At 45.9% G+C, this 22,655-nt stretch overlaps 2 protein-coding genes across 5 annotated transcripts in view; both read left to right on the forward strand.

Moving 5' to 3' along the window:
- The window catches only part of LOC113582221 (uncharacterized), a 56,914-nt gene that overhangs the window by 23,144 nt on the left and 11,115 nt on the right, over positions 1-22,655 (forward strand). Inside the window, exons 2-3 of the mRNA XM_081714690.1 lie at positions 404-464; positions 18,189-18,995. Coding sequence (XP_081570816.1) covers positions 18,261-18,995 — 735 coding nt within the window. The 5' untranslated portion in view covers positions 404-464; positions 18,189-18,260. The remainder of the gene's footprint in view (positions 1-403; positions 465-18,188; positions 18,996-22,655) is intronic.
- Positions 20,762-22,655, forward strand: part of LOC113582219 (F-box/WD repeat-containing protein 7) — a 79,585-nt gene continuing 77,691 nt past the window's right edge. Inside the window, exon 1 of one of the 4 annotated variants that reach the window (XM_081714684.1) lies at positions 20,762-21,032. In XM_081714684.1, coding sequence (XP_081570810.1) covers positions 20,984-21,032 — 49 coding nt within the window. In that variant the 5' untranslated portion in view covers positions 20,762-20,983. Of the gene's footprint in view, positions 21,033-21,116; positions 21,171-22,655 lie in introns of those variants that run through there. The other 3 variants (XM_081714686.1, XM_081714687.1, XM_081714688.1) reach the window with 3 other exon arrangements.

A 22,655-nucleotide genomic window follows, 5' to 3' on the forward strand; every position in this document is an offset into this window, starting at 1 on the left:
GCATAGCTGTGTCATTTAGCCCTCAGCTGTTGCTGACTGCACATGATTGTATACTCATAGTATAAACAGGTACAGTAGTAGAGTTTGTACTTCATGGCATCATGTTTGGTAAAATGGATTTATGAAAGCTGGTGCCCTGTTTAAGGGAGTCGTGTGTACGCGTATATATTTTAACTTTTTTGAATATATGTAGAGCAGAGTGGCTATAAGCAAAGCTTCCTCTTTAACGCAACGTTCAGGAGGCCATATGACCCAGGATACACAGGCACGCATTTTCTGCTCTCTGCTTTTCACTGAAGTTCCTTCCCTGAACTTGCACACTGGGTGTGTTTGTTTGTGATGGCCTGTCTGATTGCCTGACATTTGCTCTAACCCATATACCCATCTGGCTTTATTTTCACAGAGGTCAGAGGTCGGGCAGTTTACCAGTAAAGGACTTGCAGTGGCCTGACTGAAGAATTATCGTAAGTACTTTATAAACCCCCAAATACTCTGATACAGTATATGTCTTGTTTAATATCCCACCTTCTCCGGTGTATCGGCCAGATTGTTTAACTAGCATCTACCGGTTATGGGTGTCTTAAGGTTGAACTGAGGGTTCAACTCTGTCTTAAAGGTAGTCAGCCATTTTTGCACCCCCCCCCCCCCTTTTACAAGGAGGCCAGTAAGAACAAGGAGTCGTCATTCCTGCTTTCCTGTAAGTCGTTGTGTATGCACAGCTTTTGTAGGGAAATCCAAAAACTTACCTTCTTTGAAAATCACTGACTAGTCCTTAAACTCATAGCCAGCTATTCTTTGTTGTGCATTTCCCTTGGCTAGTATAAGCTTTTTCAGCCAGTACGGTGTGTTCAGGGACACCTTGCCCATGTCATTTATTAATTGTTGTTGTGATTTTTCAATAATAGTACGGTCACAAATCTTGGAAAGTCAGACCTACCAGAATGATAGTGTTGGTCTAAAATCACTTTTTGCTTTTCATAACATCTGCAGTTAATATAGACAAGAAGCAACTTATTCTCAACCCGTGTTCTACTTTGTTAAACATATCTTTGGCTCAAAGCAGTTTCTCCACAACAGATTATGCCTTTGGTTGCTGGCACAGAGTTGAATTAGGGAAGTGCTCAGGTATTACTTACTTAGCCTTAGTTTAATTGTCCTCAGATTTTCCACTCTGCTGACTGGGTGTTGTGCTAATACGGCGTTTAAGCCACATCTGTTTTACACACCGGTTTATCGGCACGGGCATCTCTGTCTGACTTTCTGTCTAGCTCTTTGTTTAGCGTTCTGTCTATCTATGCACCACTTCACTCCTGGTGGACTTTATAGACTCCATCGGCGGAAGGCAGAGCGTGAACTTGGCTTAGGAGGCCGTATGAGTCCCCCTTCTTTGCAGGCGGCTTCCTGTGCGGCGACCTCCCGCGCTGTCCTAGCGTGCAGGCCGTCGTTCCCTCTGTGAGAGCGGAACAGGAAGCTGTGGCCGTTGCCGTGGATGGCATGAAAGGGAGGATGAAGCAGGGAAGAAAGTGGAGGGGAGGGAGGTGTCCAGAGCTCCATTGTGTTCCTGTCAAAGCAAGGAAATGAGAAATCAAACCCACCGCCCCCCTTCAGGAAGGTTCGCTGCACCGCCGCATCTCGAGTAGTCCTGTTTGCTTTACTTCCACCCCCAACTTTCATTGTATTTCCAGTTTGAAGTGTGTTACAATGCTCATTGTATTGCCAGTGCGATGTTTGTAGTACGAATTATGTTACAACAGTCATTGTATTGCCAGTATTGCCACTTCGAAGTGTGTTAAGTGTGACTTGTGCTTGACTGAGTCAGGGGGTGTGTGTGCGTGCGCTTGCGTGTTTTGCAGTAAGAGAGCAAATTTGTACTTTGGGGAATTGTGCGTGTGCTGGTGGTAGGCTGCCTTAAATAATATATGGCTCATCACGCTTTTGTGAATTAAGGGTAAAGTGATACTCTGTGAGAGGCAGCCTATTCATTGATAAATATTTAAAGGGGTCTCTGCCAGAGTCTGTAGGTCTGGGTGATACCAGCCTCTCTGGAAAGTACCATGCAGAGCAACACACACAAACCCACACACACACACACACACACACACACACAGACAGAGAGACAAATGTGGATTGGGTGACACAAACATGGAGGAAAATGCCTACAAAGCTTACAGAAGAATAAGAAGTACCCATGATCTACAGGGGAGAGGCACGGGGAAGCAGAGAAAGGGAATGGGATAATGAAGGGTGCTAAAAATGAAATGGTTTATCAGGGACGAATAATGCATTGAGCCTGACTTCACCCTCTAGAGCTTCTGGTGGTGCATGTCCACCCCCAGATAAACGGCCCAAAGTCTACACATGCTTCACTTTCAAATGCCTATTAAAGGCACTCGCTGAACCAGGCTGTTTGTTTGCACAGTGTGTTGAGAGGATCTAGCACAACTTTAAAGATGTTTATTATTCATCAGTGATGCATTGTTGATGAGATGTACATTTATTATTCATTATTATTCATTGCGGTGCCTTTGAGTTGGCTAGAAAATATGTAACAATTTGTGGTACAGTTGGTGGGGCATTGATAAACTAGAATAGATAGATAAAGGAATTGAGATCATGACTTTTTTTAAATTTATTTTTTGCATTAGAATTTCTTCTTCTCCTTTTAACTTTTAGCTGTCTCCATTACTGCATCACATTCGTACCAGTTGCAGTCCCATGGGTGAGGCGTAAAGCACAGAGAAGAAACCGCCATCAGTCATCTGTGTCTGTGTGTGTTGTGTTTTTCCTTTTTCTCTTGTTGACTTTTTCTTTTATTTCCCTGCTCTGTCACACGCTCTCATTTCTGTAGTCCTCGCCCAAACATCTCCTCTTAATAATTAAAGTGAGCTACAGGACACGCTCTCGCACGCACACACACACACATTGTTGAGGGTGGAGGAGTGGAAATTGCCCTCCAGAGTTCAGGAGCTGACGTCCCTCCCATGCTGATGTGATGCTGCCTCTATTCATTGAGTGTTTAATAAAATGTGTGCAATACTCAGTCCACCTTATTCAGCGTATATTTGGTGTCAGCTGCCAGACAGACAGAGAGACATGTATTAAAATAGGGGGAGCTTTCGTGTAGTTGTGCAACTGTGTTGGTGTGTATTTATTTGTTGGTGTGTGCGCGCATGTGTTGCTGTGTGCTCTTCTTTTGTTCTTCTTAGGGTTCCCCTTAGTGAACCCCCTCAGAATTTCTGAGTGAGGTGTGTGTGTGTGTGTGTGTGTGTGTGCACGCACGCTTGTGCATGCATTTTTTTGTGTGTGTGGGTGTGTGTGTGTTCTCTAGAGTGATGTAATGGCATGCAATATGGTGCTGAAGTACTACTGCTGTGCACATATTTGAATGTGTTCCTCTACTTCTTGCCTCTTTGGAGCTGTGATAACACAATGTCAACAGGCTTATGCACACACAGACAAAATAACTGCAATGTTGCATACACCTGAAACAGAGCACTTGGTTAGACACATTCACTTACCCAAGCGGTCATCTGTTAGCTGTTATTAATAGAAGAGTGAAGGTGTGTTTCCATGTGTGAATGTGTTCGTGTGCTCATGCTGTCTGTCTAAAAGTTCATTGAATAACTTTTGCACAAATGTAAACAGTCACCATTCTCATTCATGCTTTGGAAGTGCAGTTTCAAAACAGGAAGTAAAGAGTGAGTCGGCAGTAAACCCACCCACATCCGTCCCCTCGGGGGACAGGAAACAGTGATTTCACACTCCAACATACCGTTTCACTGGAGTTGGGCATTGTTACCTTGGTTACACTTGTGATAGTCGTGGAATTCCACTAGAGGGCAGTGAAAGCCATGACCTTCTGTTAGTGGAAATAAATGGCATGCAGCCTGGGCTCAGGGCCTGCGATCACTCTGCTCACCTGGGCAAAGCCATCCATTGGCCGCCTGGGCACCAAGCTTTTAATCACAGTTTGAAATGAAGACGAATGCACATTTTCTTAACCCGGCAGGCGCAGTGTTCTATGAAAATGTCAAAGAATATATATATGCTTGGCTGGCTTGGGTGGTAACTAGTAATGTAGGTTATGGTGTATTCTAATGGACTGTGTAATGCCACTGTGCCATGTTTGAGTGCGCGATGCTTGGCATGAGGTTTGATCTTTGTTTGATTTCACAGCATGTAGTTAATGGCCTTTGAAGCCGAGGGTGATTAACTGTGACAGTCTGATGGAGCATATTGATTAGTGTGTTGGCTTGGTATCTTTTCAGTGTGTTAAATAAAGTGGACTTGACGGGACTGTCTGCAGTAGCACTTTCACTTTCTTTCTCTCCTCTCTCCCCACCTCTTCTTTCTTATCTGTGTCGTCTCTCACTGTCTCTCTGCTTGTGCTGCTTTCTGTGTCTTTCTGAAAGGTAGTACTTGAATTCCTAAGGAAGATCAGATGATCATGTCATCGTGATTAGGGCTAATTATTTTAGGGGTTCCGCTCTGCCAGTGTGCTATGGGCCACCCCTGCTCCATCCCTGTATGGGCACAGTGCCACCACAAATCTCTCCCCTTGTTCCTCTTGGCATCAGTGGGCATCTCCTCTGTGTGTGGCAGCCTGGGTATGGCCACAAAATGGGAGGCTTGAGCCATCTGTTCAGGAAAGGCTGGCACAGCTGGCGAGGTTGTGCCATCCTTTGAGGGTCATTGCATGTCTGTATGAATCAGGCTGGCATGTTTTTAAACATGCATGTTTCGCTTTTCTGTTCAGAGATATTCGGAGCACACAAGTTTCTCAGACATGGCTCTTTGACTTGGACTATGCTGTTGCAGACATGTTGGGTAGTGATGCACCAAACATTTTTGTCCAAAAAAGGAAAGTGTCCAAAACCTTTGACCAAAAATGCAGCTAAAAAAACTCTAAAGTACTAAAGTTTAGTTAATAGGAAAAAAAAGAGCCGGCTGTTTTCTCTTCCCCTCCTGCACCGGTGAATGTGGACGGAATCAAACAATTTGAGCAGCAACTGTGACCGTCAGCTATGTGAAACCATTTCACGGTTTTTCCAGGGACATTAGACAGGTGGTTTGTGGACTCTGTACATGCAGAGGTTCTTGAGGAGGTAAGCTATGACACCAAAGGATTTATCAACTAAAGGTCTGATACACCATTTGAAAACAACATCCTGCTCAGTTTGCAGAATGCAGCAAAAGTACAGGCGCAAACAGGAAGATCCCCGTTAGCACGCTGCTGCCAGCTGTAGTTGCACTTTTACAGAAGGCAAAAAAACAAAAAAAGTACAATGGAAGTAGTATGGAATTCATCGCATGTCAGTGATGTTGGATTTGCAAAGATAATAGTGTGTTGAGCCATGGTACACAGAGCCCAATAGATGTTATTTTTCCAAAACAGATTAAAAAAGAAAGGTGTCGGATTTTGGCCCAGTATGTCCTGAATTTCAGGTTCGGCCAAGATTTTTCATTTTTCATTTTGGTACATAACTAATTTTTCCTTTGTCTATGAAGGTGTGGGTGAGGGAGCAGGAGCCATTAGTCACACATACTTATGAGTGTGATCTATTTTTTTTGTTGTTCGTAACCTGCAGTTCTCCAAACAGGCATTGTTGTCTTTGTAGAAAATATACACTTAGCAAAATTGTTGTCTCCTAAATATTACTGGGTTTTTGGCGGCGAAATGTACAGCATTGTAATTTCCTCAGAGTACATGCAAGCTAAACACACCGTATAATTTAGCTTCTTTGTTGATTTTATTTACTTGCTTTATTGATGGATTGATTGAGTTTCATCGATGACCTTTTCTGTGGAGCTTAAATGCTAATGTGTTTTCAAATCGTTCTACTTTTAGTCATTCAAGCACTGCCCTCTAGTTGGCAGTATAAACTCAGATGTATGTAACTGTTCGGATACATGTAACATATGGATACAAGTAATATATATAATATATTATATAATTAACTTGCTCTCTGTCCGTCTCTCTATCTCTCTTACCCTGTCAGTATTAGAAATTAGAAATACATTTTTTAAATGATTATTAAAGTAATAGCACAAATGGCTACTACTTCTGCTTTTCTTAATGATGGTTTGGTCATTAAGCCATTTTCACCTCATTTTTCTTTGTGGCAAAATATCGCTCTGTACTTTACCAGCTGTGTGTGTGTGTGTGTGTGCGTGCGTGCACTGCTGCTGTTGTTGTTGCATTTGTTCCTGTGCCGCAGGGGTGAGAAGTGTTGAGCTTATCCCCATTGCTGGTTACATGAGGCTCTCTCTGTGTGAAACGATGAATGTTGTGAAGAAAGAAAAATAATGGCTTAGCTGGAGTATTTTTTTTCTCCCTCTGGCTTTTTTCTATGTATGCGGTTATTTCAAATCTCACACATGAAATGACCTTTTGTTGCAGTAGAACACTGGGGGATCTGTGTGTGTGTGTGTGTGTGTGTGTGTGTGTGTGTGTGTGAGTGAGAGAGACAGAGATTGCTTCTTTTAATTCATCCCCTGTAGACTGGACACTGTCTTTTCTGTGTTCAAAGAAGCTTCCAGGGTGACTGTGCAGGGCCATTTGTTCTCTCGCTTTCTCTCTCTCTGGGATGGTTTGACAGGTCTCAAAATGTTTTGCTGATTCTCTGCTGCATTAATTGCCCCATCGTCTCCTCCTCCATCATTTCCTGTGTCTCCTGTCTGCGGCCTTTTCTCCTAATGTTGACCTTTTTATAGCTTTTTTTTCTCACTAGTCTTTATTCCTGTTGTCGTAGTAGGTGTTCCTGAAATTAAGATGCGAGTATTGCCCAATGCTTCCACATCAGGAAGAATCAAAAGACTTAATCTTACTCAGTAGAAAAGCTGTTTTCACAGATTAATCAAATAAATGTATGAAATAGCTCAGGAAGAATTCACACTCGTACATGTGTCTAATGTTCCTCTAATCAGAATAAAGCCAATTTTGCGTCACTAATGAATGGTTTTGCTAATAGTTGTGATAAAGTGCAGCTGGGTATCTGTGGCTTGTGAGAAGGTATGGAAGCATGACTGGAGTTTGGAGCTAATCCCATTCCCTAAAGTAAACCCAGACAACATTGTGTGACACTCAAGACAGATACAGTCAAGACTGCATATCTTGTTTGCTGTCCTACTGTTTCTCTCTCTCTCTCTCTCTCTCTCTCTCTCTCTCTCTCTCTCTCTCTCTCTCTCTTTCTCTGGCTGTCAGACAGACATTCTCAGAGACTTTTATCCCTGTTCGATAGGAAGGCGGAGAGCTTACACAGTGAAAAGCAATCTTCATAAATAATGAACAGTGCAGCCTTTCACCCAGCCTACCCTTCTCTGAGCCCGGAGAGATTCAAATCACTGAAACTGAGATGAACACCTCCATTATATCGATGAACTTCAACCTTGTCGTCAAATAATGGTTAAACACACCACCAGCCATCTGACCAGCCAGAGACAGAAGAATAGGTTTACGTGGATTAATACATCTTGAATCCAGAACAGGGTATCTGATCATTAGTTGAGCCCTTGCAGCAATACATCAGCCATTTCCCTACTTTTATGTAATTAGTTATTTTAGTTTTTGATTTTGTACAACCTTTACATTTAATATTACGTTAAATGCTAAGTATGCTATATTTGGACTTACCTTACTTCATCCATGTGGGCATTTAAAAATAAAACTTGCAATAATGCTTTATATTAATATTTTTATTTTGTAGAATGTGGAAGAACAGTATATGGATATATATGATGTTTTCATTTCAAAGACAGGATTAAGGTGGGAAGTGCACCAAAGGTAGTCGGATTCATCAGTTTGCTTTGCTTTGTTACATTGCTTTCTGTTTTGTTTTGTGTTTGTTTTTCGGTTGCAGTTTTTGAGTGTTTTGTTTATTGTTTGAGGCATTATTTGCCTCATTGTGTCAGTGTGGCTGCTGTTTTGGACCATATTGCTTTAAGAGCTTCAAGTGTTGCCTTCCCTCGGACTAAAAAGTTTCTCACCTTGTGGAGAGTTTTAGGATGGCAGGCGAAATTTTATTTTTGTCACGTCCTTTGTTGTTTTACTGTTGCCCATTGTGTGTTAGAAAAAGGGCCAGAGGACTAACTGTTATCATTAAGCATTGGCGCAGAATTCTGTCCATTTGTTTTTATCTGTTACTGTTTCACACCATAGGACTCATTTTTTTGTTAGCATTCCAGGGCTTTGTTGATTCGGTCTGTTTAACTGGCGCTGGGGCTAAAATGAGCCGTCACCAGGACTGCAGTGAATCACAGTGCCAGGACTTCTTAAAGTTAAGCTTCTGTCTACACAGGTTGGAGGGGGCCTTGGTTGAGAGAGCTTCGACTTTTCTCAAGAGCTTCAACAAGAACTTGTATCTGGACTTCTCTTTGAGCTAGATGACTGTTGCTCATTATTCCAGACGAGGGGTTTACAAGGCTATCAGTAATGTAATGCCAGGGCAGCTTTGTGTTTGCATTCACCTTCCATGTGTGCTGATATTTCTGAAAGATTACATCTATTCTGGTAATTAGCTCAACTTGCCTTCTCTAGAAGGAGCACCACTGACAATCTATAATTTCTCTCTCTGTCTCTCTCTCTCTCTCTCTCTCTCTGTCTCCTCCTCTCCCCTCCTATTTTATTCTCTAATCAAAAGATAGATCCAAAGGGCAAGTGCTGTTTGCTTCTCTCCTCCTTTCAGTTTTCACACTGCTAACTGCAGTCGATTTCAAGTGATTTCCAGCCTGCGTGTGCATTCATGCGTGTGCCACTTGGCTGAGCACGCCTGACTAGCTGCATACTGAGCAGAAGAGACTGACAGGTAGCCGGGGAGTTAGAGAGTGGGAGAAAGAGATTGGGGGGGTGGGTGGGAGAGAGAGAGATGGGGGGGGGGGCGTGGAGGAGGGGAGAAAGAGTGGGGGAGAGACAGAGAGGCGAGCTAGATGCACGCTACGCTCTGAGGTGTACAGATGCATCGTGCAAAGTCATTTCCACTTGGCTGCGTAACTCCTTGTGCCACTGAGACCGTGCTGTACGGAGCTGTTCTGTGTCCGTTACAGCCCCTGTGGCACTCTCTGCAGCACAAAGTGCTTCAGTCATTGTGCTCCCAACTCCATCACACCCTCTTCCTCTTCGTCAGTGTGGCTTAATTCAGTCCAAAGCAGCATCTTTACTTCCGTCCTTCCCTGGACAAACTCTGGCTTGCAGAGTGCCAGGTCTTGTTGATATCTGTCATCATGAAAGGTGATCTGACTGGTTATTATTTTCAGGCTATTTTTAGCTGCCTGGCCGGATTCCTGGAGCTGAATTGTCTTGATGTGGCCAGAATGAAACCACATTTACTGCACACTCTCCTCTTCGTTACCCAATGGGGCGAATGTTTTCCATTTCTCCATATCAGCTCATCATGACTGGCAGATGACTTGGATAATTTGCATATTTCCCACAAGGCACTGGGGAGACCCTGTGTACGGGCTAATCATGCTTGAGCACCAAAGATTAGGAATGTGGACTTGCTGCCCTTGGGAGGCAGGAAGGAAGCACTAGACAGAACAGAGATAAGAATCAAGTGACCAGATCTGCCCCCAGCTGCCTTGCTTTACCTGTCGGCCTTTGCCAGTTTGTACTTTCTTCTGGAAAAATCAGACAGTTTCGCCTCTGGCTTTCATAATCAGTTGAGTAAATGTTCAATAGTGTGTAATTCATTCTCCTGCAATGTCTGACCATCATTTTCTTTCGGGAGTTGTACTGTCTCAAGTACTGAATACCTTAGCTTCTAATGAACAGTAGCTGAACACTAGCCCTTTGCATAGTCTGCATTTATGTAAGTGTGTGTGTGTGTATATTCAGGCTTATGTCACAGTTTGTTTGTTTTTTTTATTTGCTAATACCACAGTCCCTTTTCTGTATAATTGAGCTCACTAGTGTGAATGCCATGATTTGGAGGCTTAACACAAATGAAGGTATTTGCAGCAAGTATTTGGACGTTGCAATTTAAATGACCATCAGTCTGCTCAGTCATCAAGCCCTTACGAGCTGCTTCTTTTCAGAGCCGGGCTGTAGAGGCTCGATCCCTGATTGTGGTTGAGTGGAGCCAGCAAGAGAACAGAAAGAGAGAGTGGGAGAGGGAGGGGCTTGGAGAGAGGCCGTGCGACAAGATGCTGGGAAGAGTGTGTGTGTGTGTGTGTGTGTGTGTGTGTGTGTGTGTGTGTGTGTGTGTTGGGAGGAGTGAGAGAGAAATGAGAGTAGGAAGTAACAGAGCATTGCTAGCAGCTAAGTGCTGAGTGGAGGGAGGGAGGGAGATGTGGCCTTACACACACGCAGGACTCTCTGGCTGCTTTGTGGAGACAGTGTTGGAGATCCGCTGCCTGCTTCAGGTGCCTAGTCCACACGGACGCTGCAGAGCTTTGGGTGTCCGCTATACCTTGCCTCATTACTCTCCAACCTGCTCGTCTGGACGCTGGGATCGAGGAGACCTGTTCAAAGTTGCTGAGGAGAGTCGGACTAGGCGTGAAGAGAGGTGATATGAAGGTGACCGGGAGCGAGTAGCCACTAATGGGACGACCCTGTCGGCATCGCCTTTGCCTGGATATCGCTGTCCGATTTGAACTTCACGGAAAGCCATTGGTGAAGTCGCCGCTAGCACGGGTTTCCCCACGCGCGTCGGCCTGAACCTCCCCCAGCCCTCTAAACTCGAGGAACCTGAGTTGAGAAGTTGACCCATCACCACCCCTGCGTCTTCCACTCCTTGGGGGAAGCAGGCATCGAACCCTCAGCGTTGGCCTGACTCGTTAGCGTCTGACGAGCAAGTCCATGTGTGGCTGTGGCTGCGGTATCATCTCTTCACTGATGAAGAGGCTTGGTCGCACGGCCTGCTGCTCTCACCTCCTCTCCTGCAGTCAAGCCTCGGACCAGCTGCAGCGCCTGGCCGCCCGCTGCCCCACGCAGCCCAAGGTAACGCAGCCAGGCGTGGCCAAACTGGGTATCTGCATAAGTGGCCGATTTCTGGTTGGCCAGAAACGGATGATGCGCCCGTAACCAGCGTAAGCTCGTGTGCATGGATGGCTCTGGCTGTTGCGCGATACCTTGTGCTTCTTATTAACAGCATTTGGGTTAGGAAATATTTCCTTTAGAATCTGCCTGAAAGGTTAAACTGACAAGCCCACAAGTGTTAAGCTGTGCTCTAGGTAGTCCTGTATCAAGGCTGTGCTGCTGATCTGATTCTGTCAGTAGATGCTTTAAGCCCTCAGGCAGTGGTTCGAGATGACTCGGCACTGAGGCTCAGGCGGACAGAGAAGTCTCTAGCAGTGGTTTTTGAGAAGGATTTCTAGTCTCAGTGTGCTCAGCATGACTGACCTTGCAGTGGCTTCTGTGATGCTATTTGGCTTTTAGAAGGGTTGTAGGGGCCTTCTAAGCACCCCCGCAGTAATTGATTTTATAATGGAACCCGGTGATTTTAAAAGGCTTTGTGTGGTGAAGCTCTCCTATGGCTGTGAAAAAGCCCTTTATTACATGGAACTGTTTGTCCGCAAAAGCCTGAAGCAGACAAGTGCAGGCGAACCGAAGGTTGTTCACCCTCCTGAGTGATTGATCTCCTCACTGATGGCCAGGCAGTGCCTCTTCCCTGTTCCAGGGTCAGTCAGGATGTAGACATCTTCCTGTCTGGAAAAATGCACAAATCTCTCCCCTGTTCCAGGGTCAGTCAGGACACGGACATGTACAGGAAAAAAACGTACAAATAGCTTGTCACCTCCGTTTCGCTCACCACTGACCGCCTGCATCCTGAGGTGAAATTCAAATCCCAACGGAAGGGATCAGAGGTTTCAAAAGATATACTGCCACTTCTGCACCACGGAGATGATGCACAAATAAGAGGTCCACATGTCAATTTTTTAAGGAATTATTCAAACCTGTCCAACAATGAGATGTTGCAGTGATAACCAATTTGCATCTTTGTTATTGACTATTGCAGAGATAAAAAGCTGTACACCCCCCCCCCCCCCCCAAACCAGGTTAGTGTCGTGCCGCTCATTTTTTATCCACTTTGTGCCATACATTTCTGGAACTTTGTTCGATTCCACATGACCAAATAGAGCAGGTCTTCCTCATTCGTTGCAGGTCTTTTCAAAATAAAGGTTTAGAGTTTCCTACCTACCAGATCAAGCTGAATCCTTTAATAGCACCGGTATCGATTAATGTGTTCCTGAATGAAATGTAGACTCAAGGGCATGAGAGAGCATTAGCCGTGTATTTATAGAATTACTGAGTTAAATGAGCACTTGACTCTACCGTGTGCCGAGTCTGCTGGCAAAGACTAGCATCCTCTATAATATCATTGCAGCGTGTCATGTGATGAAGCTAATTAATCCACCGGCAGGCTTGTGATGCCGTGGTAATTTAGGCACCAGCCATGTTGTTGCTTCACTTTCCTGGAGGGCTGCTACTCGGAATAAAGGCTCTAGTCAGCAGAAAGTAGTTTCTGCAACTTTCTGAATGGAGCCTCCTCTCCTCTTTTAAGAGGCCGTTCGTGCAGGTATCGGCGCATCTCGTCATCTGTGTCCGTGTGTGCGCATGTGTGGGGGGAGGGAAAAAAGCAGAAATGCTATAACGAGTCACCTGTTTCTTTTGATTGGCTGAATGTGACATTTGACATCTAGTACTGCTTGGTCTTTGCCTACTTTGATACTCTTAGCAAGCGTGAAGTTGGCACATTTTTTTAAGTTAGTTCATGCTTCTTTCTTTTTCCCCCTAATACACAACTACTCCTCACACAACAGACTTTCAAATCAGCCTCAAATTTATGGACAAATTACTTTCAAATAATTTACTTTATTAAATACAGATCGGTTATAGAGTGTAGAGGTCCGTGGCAGCGTTTTGTCTCTGGATTACAAATGTGCTCATGGATTCATGCTGCAAGATTTGTTGTAGTTTTTAGTGTTTCGCATGCATGTGCGTGCGCACATCTGTCTGTGGGGTTATAAATGGAGATTGAATATGTAATAAATCAGAGCTTCATGCAGACACTGCGTGATTGGGCTTGCTTCACGCTGCTGACTGGGTTCACCAAACCTGAGTCGCAGTCCTACACAGTGTGCAGTTTTCTCCCTCGCTGCTGGGCTCTGACCAGCCGTGATTTGATTGAAGAGCACCAGACTATTTCTAAGCATCACCGCATCACCACCCTAGTCAGCACTGCTCCATCTTGCCCACCGTTGGCGTACACACCGCAGGGTGGAAACACATTGTAACGCTGTTGCTGAAATCGGTTTCCATCGTAACTGATTTCTTTCATAGCTGCTCTTTCCTTGTTTCTTCCTTCTTGTCTGTGTTGGAGGAGAGGAGTCACGTTGGCGTGCTTCCCATTCCTGATGAGACTAATAGTTTATTTTTATGGATATACAGAGAAGCCACAGATAACATCCCTTTGCCTTGTATCACTTAACGACTCAGGGATGTTGAAATGTTAGGTGGACTTTACCGCTTTGTAACTACGACTCATGCAGGAACTTTTCCGTTCTCCTCCTTTTACAGAATGACTGACAGACACATTATAAGAAGAACGTGCCTGTCTACTACCATCCCTCTCGCTGCTTAGCTCTGCCCCGAGCTCAGCTCATGGTACGGCTCAGCTGGGTGCAGACATCCTCCTCTCGCTCTTCCTCTTGGGCCGCTGCACCATCGATTTGCCACCAGTGTAAAGGGACTCAGAACTGGAGTGTAAAGTGATGTGGCAGCACGAGGGCCCTGAGCAGATGGGGGCCCTGAGGTGGCTGGCTGACTGGTAGGCTGTAAGTGGTGGACTGTGTCCTTTCTGCATTTTCTGTGTTTGCCAATCACTGTGCTCAGTGCTAACCAGGCCTGGCCATCAGCACAGCCTCTTTCACTCAGGAGTCTTGAGCTTTCCGTCAGTGAAGTTGTCCGACATCTGTTTGCTCGTGCATGCTATTGATAGGCACCTTAAAAGGTGTGTGGAGTTGTTGTTGTTGTTTTCCTCTGTAGCAGGACCACAAGCAGGACATGGCACACTGCTCTGAGCTGAGCGAATTCAGCCGTTGGACCTTGAAATGGGAAGCAGAAAAAGGGAGAACTTTTTATGCAGACCTGTGCCGATTTTAATCAGATGTTAACTAGTGACAAATGCAAGGCATGTGAGAAATTTCTCAGTGTGCCAAAGCATTATTCAGTATGTATTGTTTTCTCTGGCTCACCTGAGGCCGGATTGAGGGGTGAATGTGCTATACTTCTCTTTAACGGACAATGGTGCATTCACAATACCAAATTTACAAGTAATGCATAGCTGCTACATGTATACAATGAGTGGCTTGGTCCCCTCAGTACAACCTGTTTAACCGGTGGCACTTCCAGCAACCTTGTTCTTGTCTGGTTATGACCTCTACCCGATGAGCTCTGGAGGCTTTGACAGCACTGTGTTCACACCTGTCTCCAGCTGCCTCCACAGCACAACCTGTGGATTATTCTCTTCATTTTCTAAATTTTGTCAGTTTGAGTAGTAGTGAGGTAACGCTGGATGTTCCTTTTAACAGTGGGAATATTTAATGATTTAATGTCAGGGGGAAAAATTGTAGTCTTCAGCCATCATTTCCTTGTTTTGTGTTTTTTGTCTGCGCGCAAACCCATCAATTCACAGGTGTGTCAACAAGTACAATTGACTCAACAAAAAAAAAAAAAAAAAACCAACCAAAAAAACAACCCAAAGAACAAACAATAACAGCACATGCCTGGCTCATGCCAGCTCCCTGTGGCTGATTGCGGAAGCTTGGTTGTTCCATCCGGACCTTCTGTGAATTCAGCTATTCATAGGTGTCTGCAGGCGTGTACACACCACTGCATTGCCTGTCCCTGGGGTCACCCTCGCAGCTGGACAGTCCCCACACCCCCAACACCCCCCCACGCCCAAAGAACAGGCCACCCCCACCCCAAGCCACAGAGCAAGAGAGTGTTAGAGTAGGCCCTGTGACGCACATGCAGCAGAGAAGCTGATGCCTGTTGGTTCATCTTCACTGCCCTGCCCTTAAGCCTTAGGCTTAAGACACACTCACCAGACTGGTGGCTGGTGGATGGTGTCAGTGACTGACCCTCGCCCGGGCGGCGTGTTAGCACTTTGCTGTAGTTGTTCATCAGCACTGTTTTGGCCGATTCTGCACATCAAATCAGTGTCTGTGTTTCTGATGGTGGTTCAGTCTAAATTTTAAACTGCATGCAGGAAGAAGCTCAAGAAGAAGCAGGAGTCTGAACTCGGTACACTCACTATATTCGCTAAGAAACCTGCACCTTCTGGAAGAAGCTGTTTTTTCTTTTGAGTTGTTTTCTCTTGCTCGGGTGCAGAGTGTACATGCGTGTCATCCATCAGCTGAGGTCTGATTGGTGTGTTTGAGTGAAAACACAGGCACGGGTGACGAGGTGCGGCACTGAGCTGGTGGAAGGTGATCATCGGCTGCTTGTTAGTTTTTCAGTATCAGTTTGGTGTGTCCTTCGCCTTGAGGCCAAAGTGTGAGTGAGGTGGTTTTGTTTTGTTTTGTTTTTTTCTTCTTTTTGCTTATTTGTTTTGTTTTTAAACATGGCTTAACCCCTCCAGGTTCATTCAATTCTCCCAGGAAAGTTCAAGGTGCTTCTGTGCGTATGTAACACCCTCTTGTGTACAAAAGCCAAGCGATCCGTCATTGTTGCTGGTAAACGACACGTTCTAACCAACAGTACGGCCACTCACCTTCCTTCTCCTGTGCCGTCCTGCTGCGGTCGGTTGCAGCCATGTTTCCTGTGGTGTGGTAGATGGAGACAAATGGGCTGTCGCCGTGGTAATAAGTAAAGAAACGATGCGCTTGCTTCTGCCTCTCCCCTCTTCCCCGCTCTGCCTTATCTTCCTCTTGGCCTGTGTGCCAGTCTGCCGCAGGCAGCCGGGAGGGCAGCCTGAGCTCAGGCTTATGAGCGGCGGCGTTTCCTCCTCCTCGAGAATACTTGTGCTCCTCTGTTCTCTTCGTCAAGCAAGTCCTCCGCTGTGCTCATTTCTTCCATCTCTGCTCCGTCGCGTGGTAGGAATGGACTGGTACGGTTCGGCTGAAGGGTTGACGGGAGCGATCGCGGTGGCTGGGTCGATGTATGGTGTCTGCCACGCCTCGGCAGTATTGCATGTTTGTACTCAGGGAGTGTGAGGGGCAGGCCATAATGGAGCTTCTTAACAGAGCTCAGGTCATTAATCTCAGTGGGAAAATCGAGCCATCTAGCTGGGCTGCTTGGGCTGAATGCATCTTCACACAGAAATTGCTCGAAGGGACCAGACAGGAAGCTGACGAAGCAGTCAGACAAAGAGGAAGTGCACATGCTCACCTTGCTCTGGGCTGCTGTTGTGTTTGTGCAGGGATTGACTGGCAGCTCTCTCTTCTTCAAGGGTTTGTTAGCGGGCAGAATTTGAATCGGTCTTTTACACATGAGAAGGAATGCCTTCCACATCATGGATTTGCAGAGGTGCAATGCTGCGTGCACACTCTCGCTCTCTCAAATGTGCACATACATGCAAACATACTCAGTGTGAAAATGAACAAATTCTGCAAGCGAGACTGTTTGAGAGGGTGTGTGCGCACATGTTTGTGTTCGTGTGTGTGCGCGCGCATGTTTCGGTCAGTGTGACGAAGTGAATTCATGACACGATCTCCCTTATCACAGCCTACGGGATACGTGTCAATTCACGGAGGCCCTAACAGACTGGCAGATAGGCAGATGCTGCACACCTCACTACACATGCTTTATTTGACCAGCTAGCCCAGATCTTGACTGACCACACCCCCTTCGGCATCTCACAGAGCCTTGCTGGTGTTTGCACCTCTGTGTCTAGAGCTTGCGTTTCTCTTCAGTTGCAACACTCTGGATCCGGACTCTTTGAATGTTTTCATCTTGGGCACTCTCTGGGATTGAGGGTTTGTTCGTTTTTGTTTTTTTGACCGACAACTCCTCCTTGGTACACAATCATCTCATCCAGGCATCGCTCAGTAGATTGTTCCATGACATCAGTGGAAAAACTAAGCACTAGTGCTCTCCAGAGGGTGGCAGGATGGTCCTTATGAACTCTGCTTTGATAAGGTCTTTAACCATGCAGGGTGAAACACAGATCATTTGGCCTGAGTTATAGTAGGGCCTATTGGTCCACAGTTGTGATCCAACACACCTAACTCAGCAATTAAGCATTTGGTCATGATGGGGTAACGCAGGGTGGTTAGAGAAGAGAAAGTGGAAATTCATAGCACTGGATGAGGTGTTAATCCCCAAGGTGTGTGGTGTCTGTAGAAATGCCCCAGGATACCCCTGTACCCACTCAAAGTTGTTTCCTTGCTACCGAGCTTCAGTGTTTAGTTACGGTTTCGAGGACCATGACCTTTGTCACATATGCACCCACTCCCGGCATAATTTCCCTCATTCCTCCCCTCATCTTTGTTCCCCTCCTTCCCTGCCTCTTGTTCCTTAGTAGTTGTGCTAAACCTTAGTGCTGTATTGATTCTCTGGGCTTATATGGGAGCACCCTCTGCTGGCTATCGGTGCTCTGTGCATCTTTTGTATTTTTAAAATGTATTTTTAAAACTGAGCGTTATATTGCGTAGATCCTCTGTGATTTCCCTCCTTGATGGGATCTGAGACTGCGTTTTAAGGTGCTCATTTTATGGGCTGCGAGCCCCCCCCCCTTTTAAAATACATCATGCGCTGTTTGTTTAGGACATGTTTTGACCAATGTTTAGTGTCACTAAAGTGTTAAGCACACTTTTTTTTTAATTAAAAAAAATTTGTGACTCATTATATTTTAATGACCGTTTATTACTTAACAGCCAGAACACTTCATGACACATTAATGTTGAATAGTGGGGAATGAGAACTCTCAAGCCATTCCTGCAGGTTCCCTCCAAAGCTGTTTTACGGTTTGGAGGCCCAGCCCATGTGATTTGCTGCCAAACACTTCTGGGCCTTATTGTGTAGGAGACACTCGTACTGCGTCCCTGCCTGCGTAAATGCTAATGTCCATTGTTTTATTTGGGCAGCATGAATAAAAGATGAGGGGTTATTACCACTTTCAGCACACAGCTTCAACACACGAGGGTGTGGGAGACGGATAACTCTAATAACACATCTCTCTCTCTGTTTCTCTCTCTCTCTGTCTCTCTGTCTTTCTGTCTGTCTGTCATCTCTCTCTTTTCTCCAGAATGCCGGGAAGTCCTTGTCTTCATCAGACAGCCTAGCGAAGGTGCAGGAGGTAGCAAGCTGGCTTTTGGAAATGAACCAGGATCTGCTGTCGGGGGGCAGCAGCAGCAGGGGGGCTGGGCAGCCCCAGAGGCCACGCCCGCCGCCTCTGGGCCCAGCTAACGGGCGGCCGGCCCAGGCCGAGCCCGAGCCGGAGCGCCTGAACCGGCTCCCAGAAGCACCCGGGCGAGAGCCCCCACCCAGGAGGAGGGAGCACGGCGAGGAGGACGTGGATGACGACGAAGAGCAGCGACAAGGTTCCAGAGAGGTGGAGCGAGCGGAGGAGGAGGAGGAGGAGGAGGAGGAGGAGGAAGAGGAGTCATGGCCTCCTCGGAGCGAGAGGGTGGAGCCGAGGAGGAGGGAGGAGGTGAACGGAGGGGAGAAAGGCGCCCAGTGGATGTGGGAGCAGGAGCAGCGGCATAGGCGACGGCGGCGACGGCGGCACGACGACGAAGAGGAGGAAGAGGAGAACAACAACAGTGGAGGGGAGGGACGGGTAGGGGCAAGCCTGCATCCCGGGGAAGACGGCCGCCGACCCGAGGACGGAGAGAGGGAGGAGGAGGATATGGACCAGGAGAGTGATGAGTTTGAACAGTCGGACGACAGTGGGAGGGAGGAAGATGAGGAGGTAGAGGAAGACGAGGAGGGAGAGGAAGGCCTCCACACCCCCTCCCTCAGGACCAGTGTGTCAGACCCTAATGATAACACAGACCACCTCTCAGGACGACAGAACCAAATCTCATCCTCATCTCATCAAACACATCCTCAGGTAAGGTTTCAGTTAAGACCTTACCCAAACACGCCTACCTGGTCCAGCACATTTCCGGTGACAGGAACTGACATCGGTTGTCTTAATGCCGTTGTAATGAACTTCTGTCCTGTACTAGCTGAGTGCTGGACCAGTTGAGTAACGTTGCCAGGTCTTATGGCTGTGCCTTCAAATGATATCTTTAGGTTTTGAGTTTTTCGGCTTTAGCTTCTAACATGCTTGTAAAGATTTATAAATCCAGTTAGCATTGCTGGATAGAACTAATTCAGTGGTGCCGGTTTGTGGCGTATGTCACCCTCTACTGGACATACTGTGCATTAAGACAGCAGCACATAAATATAGAATTGCTTGACATGTGGTCCAGGCCATGTCATCTTGGGTGCCTGTGTCCGTTTATAAAGGAATACGTTTTACATAAATTTTTTTGCTATTTGATTTAGCTCAAGCAAGCTAGACGTGTGTTATGTAGATGTACACGTTGATCATTCTTAATTACAAAGACCAGTCTATATTTGTGCTCCTGTATGAATTTCAATTCCCAGACACACACACACACACACACACACAGAGAGAGAGAGAGAGAGAGAGAGACAGCCAGCCACTCTAACTATGCGTGACATGTCCTTAATGAGCGATTTATAGCTTTCATGCACTCATCCTGGTATATTCCTGTCTCCCTGCTCACACACGTTCCAAAAGACTCTCAGCTTTCTGTTGAGTTATGAGCAGGTTTCTAAATTCTCACCTCCAAGTGCACTTGTTTATCTGTTCTTAGATGTGTGGGGACCGTGTGTAGCGTGCAGGTTTTATATATCCAACCCACTCCTAGGCTTCCTTGTGACTGCGTGGCCTGTGGCTCACCGCTCCGAATAGCCTGTTTCTTGCCTGCAGGCCAGGCTGTTTTGGCCTGTTCCGGGGAAGCCCCTGTTTTGTACATGAGGCCAAAGTGCTAGTCCAGCCTCCACTGGTGAAACCTCCGACCTTCAGTCTGTGACCTCACTATGTTCATTTATGGGTGATACTCTTTAGAAATGAAACGTATTCCTGCTTCTGTCATTTCGTGGTACCGTGCACTTGTAGTGTTTGACTGTGGACTGGTTGGATTAATTACTGAGAGTTTTAATGTAAGCTGTAGTTGTTTCTGCTGTCATGTTAAAAATGGCTGCCACCCAATGGCTGCTGGGGTTTGTATTTCCTTTGATTCCTTCACAAAGTTCCTTTCTGTGTAGTCCTTAAGTCTCCTGGCCTTCATGTAATGATAATTAAGACATATTAAGCCACAGTGGTTGTTTCTGTACAGGGAGGTGTGCATGGGACCTCCTCCTGTATAATCCCACTGCCTGAAAATAGGGAAGGGAAACCACTTCTCTTAGCCGCAGCATGGCTTTCCCTACCAAAAAAAGGTGGGGGGTGGCCCAAAGGGCCATGGATTTTATTGCTCCTATTCACGAGTCCGTCTGGTTGTCTTTCTGCTCGGTGGGGGCTGTTGTCGCTGAGCAGTGACCTTAACACATGCCTTCCCTGCCACCGATGAGATGGAGGTTTTCTGCTGAGCCATGAGTCAGTCAGACACACACACACACACACACACACACACACACACAGAGAGAGAGAGAGAGAGAGAGAGAGAGAGAGAGAGAGAGAGAGAGAGAGAGAGAGAGAGAGAGAGAGAGAGAGAGAGAGAGAGAAGAAAAGACTCTCCCCCAGTGTACCATGCGAGTGGGCCATGGAGGCAGTGAGTTACTTAAGAGTTGGAAAGTGGGAGTATTTCTGTGTGAGTGAGAGAGACACGAGTGGGGAGAGGGAGGGAGAGAGAGAGAGAGTGCATAAGCAGACAGATTTTCCTCAAGCTGCTCTGCATGTCCTATAGCGTGTCAGAACTGACGTGCGTGCTTGTCACCGTGGCGCACTGGAACACCCAGTAGCAAACAATCCAGAGCTGCTCTGTCTGCTTCTGTCTTGCTGTCGGAGGCTGAGTGGAGTCCTGTATGAGCCAGGATGGGGAATCGCAGCATGAAGAAGGTGGCTGTGCTGCTGGTGAGTGAGGGACTGAGGAGAACACCTGAGCAAATGCGTGCGTGCCACTAGACCGGCTTGGTTTGTGCTGGAGGTGTATTAGAGTTGGCGCTGTGAGGAATGGGACTGTCAGCCTTGCTTGGATACAGTCGTCAGAAGGTTTGTTGGGATCAGCCTCGACCAGGCACTTTTGTGGGTTGTTATGGTTCTTTCGGTGCTCTTTTAGTCTTCATTTGCACACATGGTAAAGAGAGAATTGCAGGTAACTTAATCTGGTCTGTGTTGCTGCTGTGGCACTCAACAGATTGGATAAAATACAGACCCATGAGCAAAGCTGCTGTTCTGTTCCTTGTTGGACGATTTTTTAAGCGTGACCACTGTATGGAGTCAGGGACTATAAGGGTTAGGTAGTTTTTTGAATATTGTTTCACGATTTGTTTTGGTTGATTAAATATAGATTCTTAATGAATTCTTTCCTAGATTGAACTCGTACATCTGTCTCTATGCATATTTAATCTGCATAATACTAGTTCATTGTCATTATTATTGATTTTGTATATCAATTAAAATTAAAATTGAATCAAATTAAATGTAATTAAATGGAATAGTTTGTTCCCCGTTGGCAAAGTTTAACATTAATCTTTTCACTTATCACCCATATTTAAAGGTATTGTTTACATGTGGAGCATTATTTCTCTCAAGATGTTTATCATAATTACAATGAATCTTTTATATATTCATATTGTAATTGTCTTTAAATAAAATAGGAGTGATGTTGAATCGCTACCTTGCGAATGGAATCAAATCAGGGGCCTTTGCAGATACCCAACCCTGCTGAGGACTAGAGGTTTTCAGGACATCTTTTGCAATGGCATTATTTTTTTATTTGGGCTTCGAATGTCCCCATACCATCACCTGACGCCCTGATATTCGGAAGGAATATGGTCAGTCCAGAATGTGTTCACAACTTTAACCACATCAAGATCTGGCACTTCTCAACCTTATTATTTTAAGTGCTGCAAACCCCTGTCAGTGGTGACTCAGATTAAGTGAGGACCATGGATTGTGCAAGTGAGTCTCTTTTCTAGAGCAAAAAAATATCTACTAGATGAAGAAAAATCTGCTTGTGAATGTAGGTCTGCCAGGAGACTGCAAATGCCTCTGAATTCACCGGTCTCAGTTTTCAGCCCTTCGTAAGGAAGTGGGGAAACTCACAAAGTAATGCTACATTTTGTATTCAGTAGACAGCACAACTCTGCTCTTATTTATGAAGCCCAGATGTTTGGGCCTTGGGTAGTTTGTTGGTATCTTTTTAGACTTTGCATGCATTTTGAGTGCATAAAGGGACATAAAGGGAGTTCATGACTCACCTTTATTCTGAGTCGTGTCCCCCCCCCCCCTTCTGCTCCACAGAAGGTATGCACTAGCGTTAATGCTGATCTGCTCTGCGTAAAATTTGGGTGTAGCATCGGAGTCTAAATGCTTTATCGCCAGAATCGTTGTTTAACATTTGCTAGCTGAATCTGTCGATTGACTGCCTGCGTCCTTGGTACTGAATGTCTTGTTGGTGCACCTGAGTGTAAGGGTAAGGGCTGACTGGTGGAATGTGTAAGCAAGTTTTCTAGCTCTGAGACCACATTGACG

Source organism: Electrophorus electricus, chromosome 5, assembly GCF_041902795.1.
Source record: "Electrophorus electricus isolate QZ-2024a chromosome 5, ASM4190279v1, whole genome shotgun sequence".
NCBI classification, from domain to species: Eukaryota; Metazoa; Chordata; class Actinopteri; order Gymnotiformes; family Gymnotidae; genus Electrophorus; species Electrophorus electricus.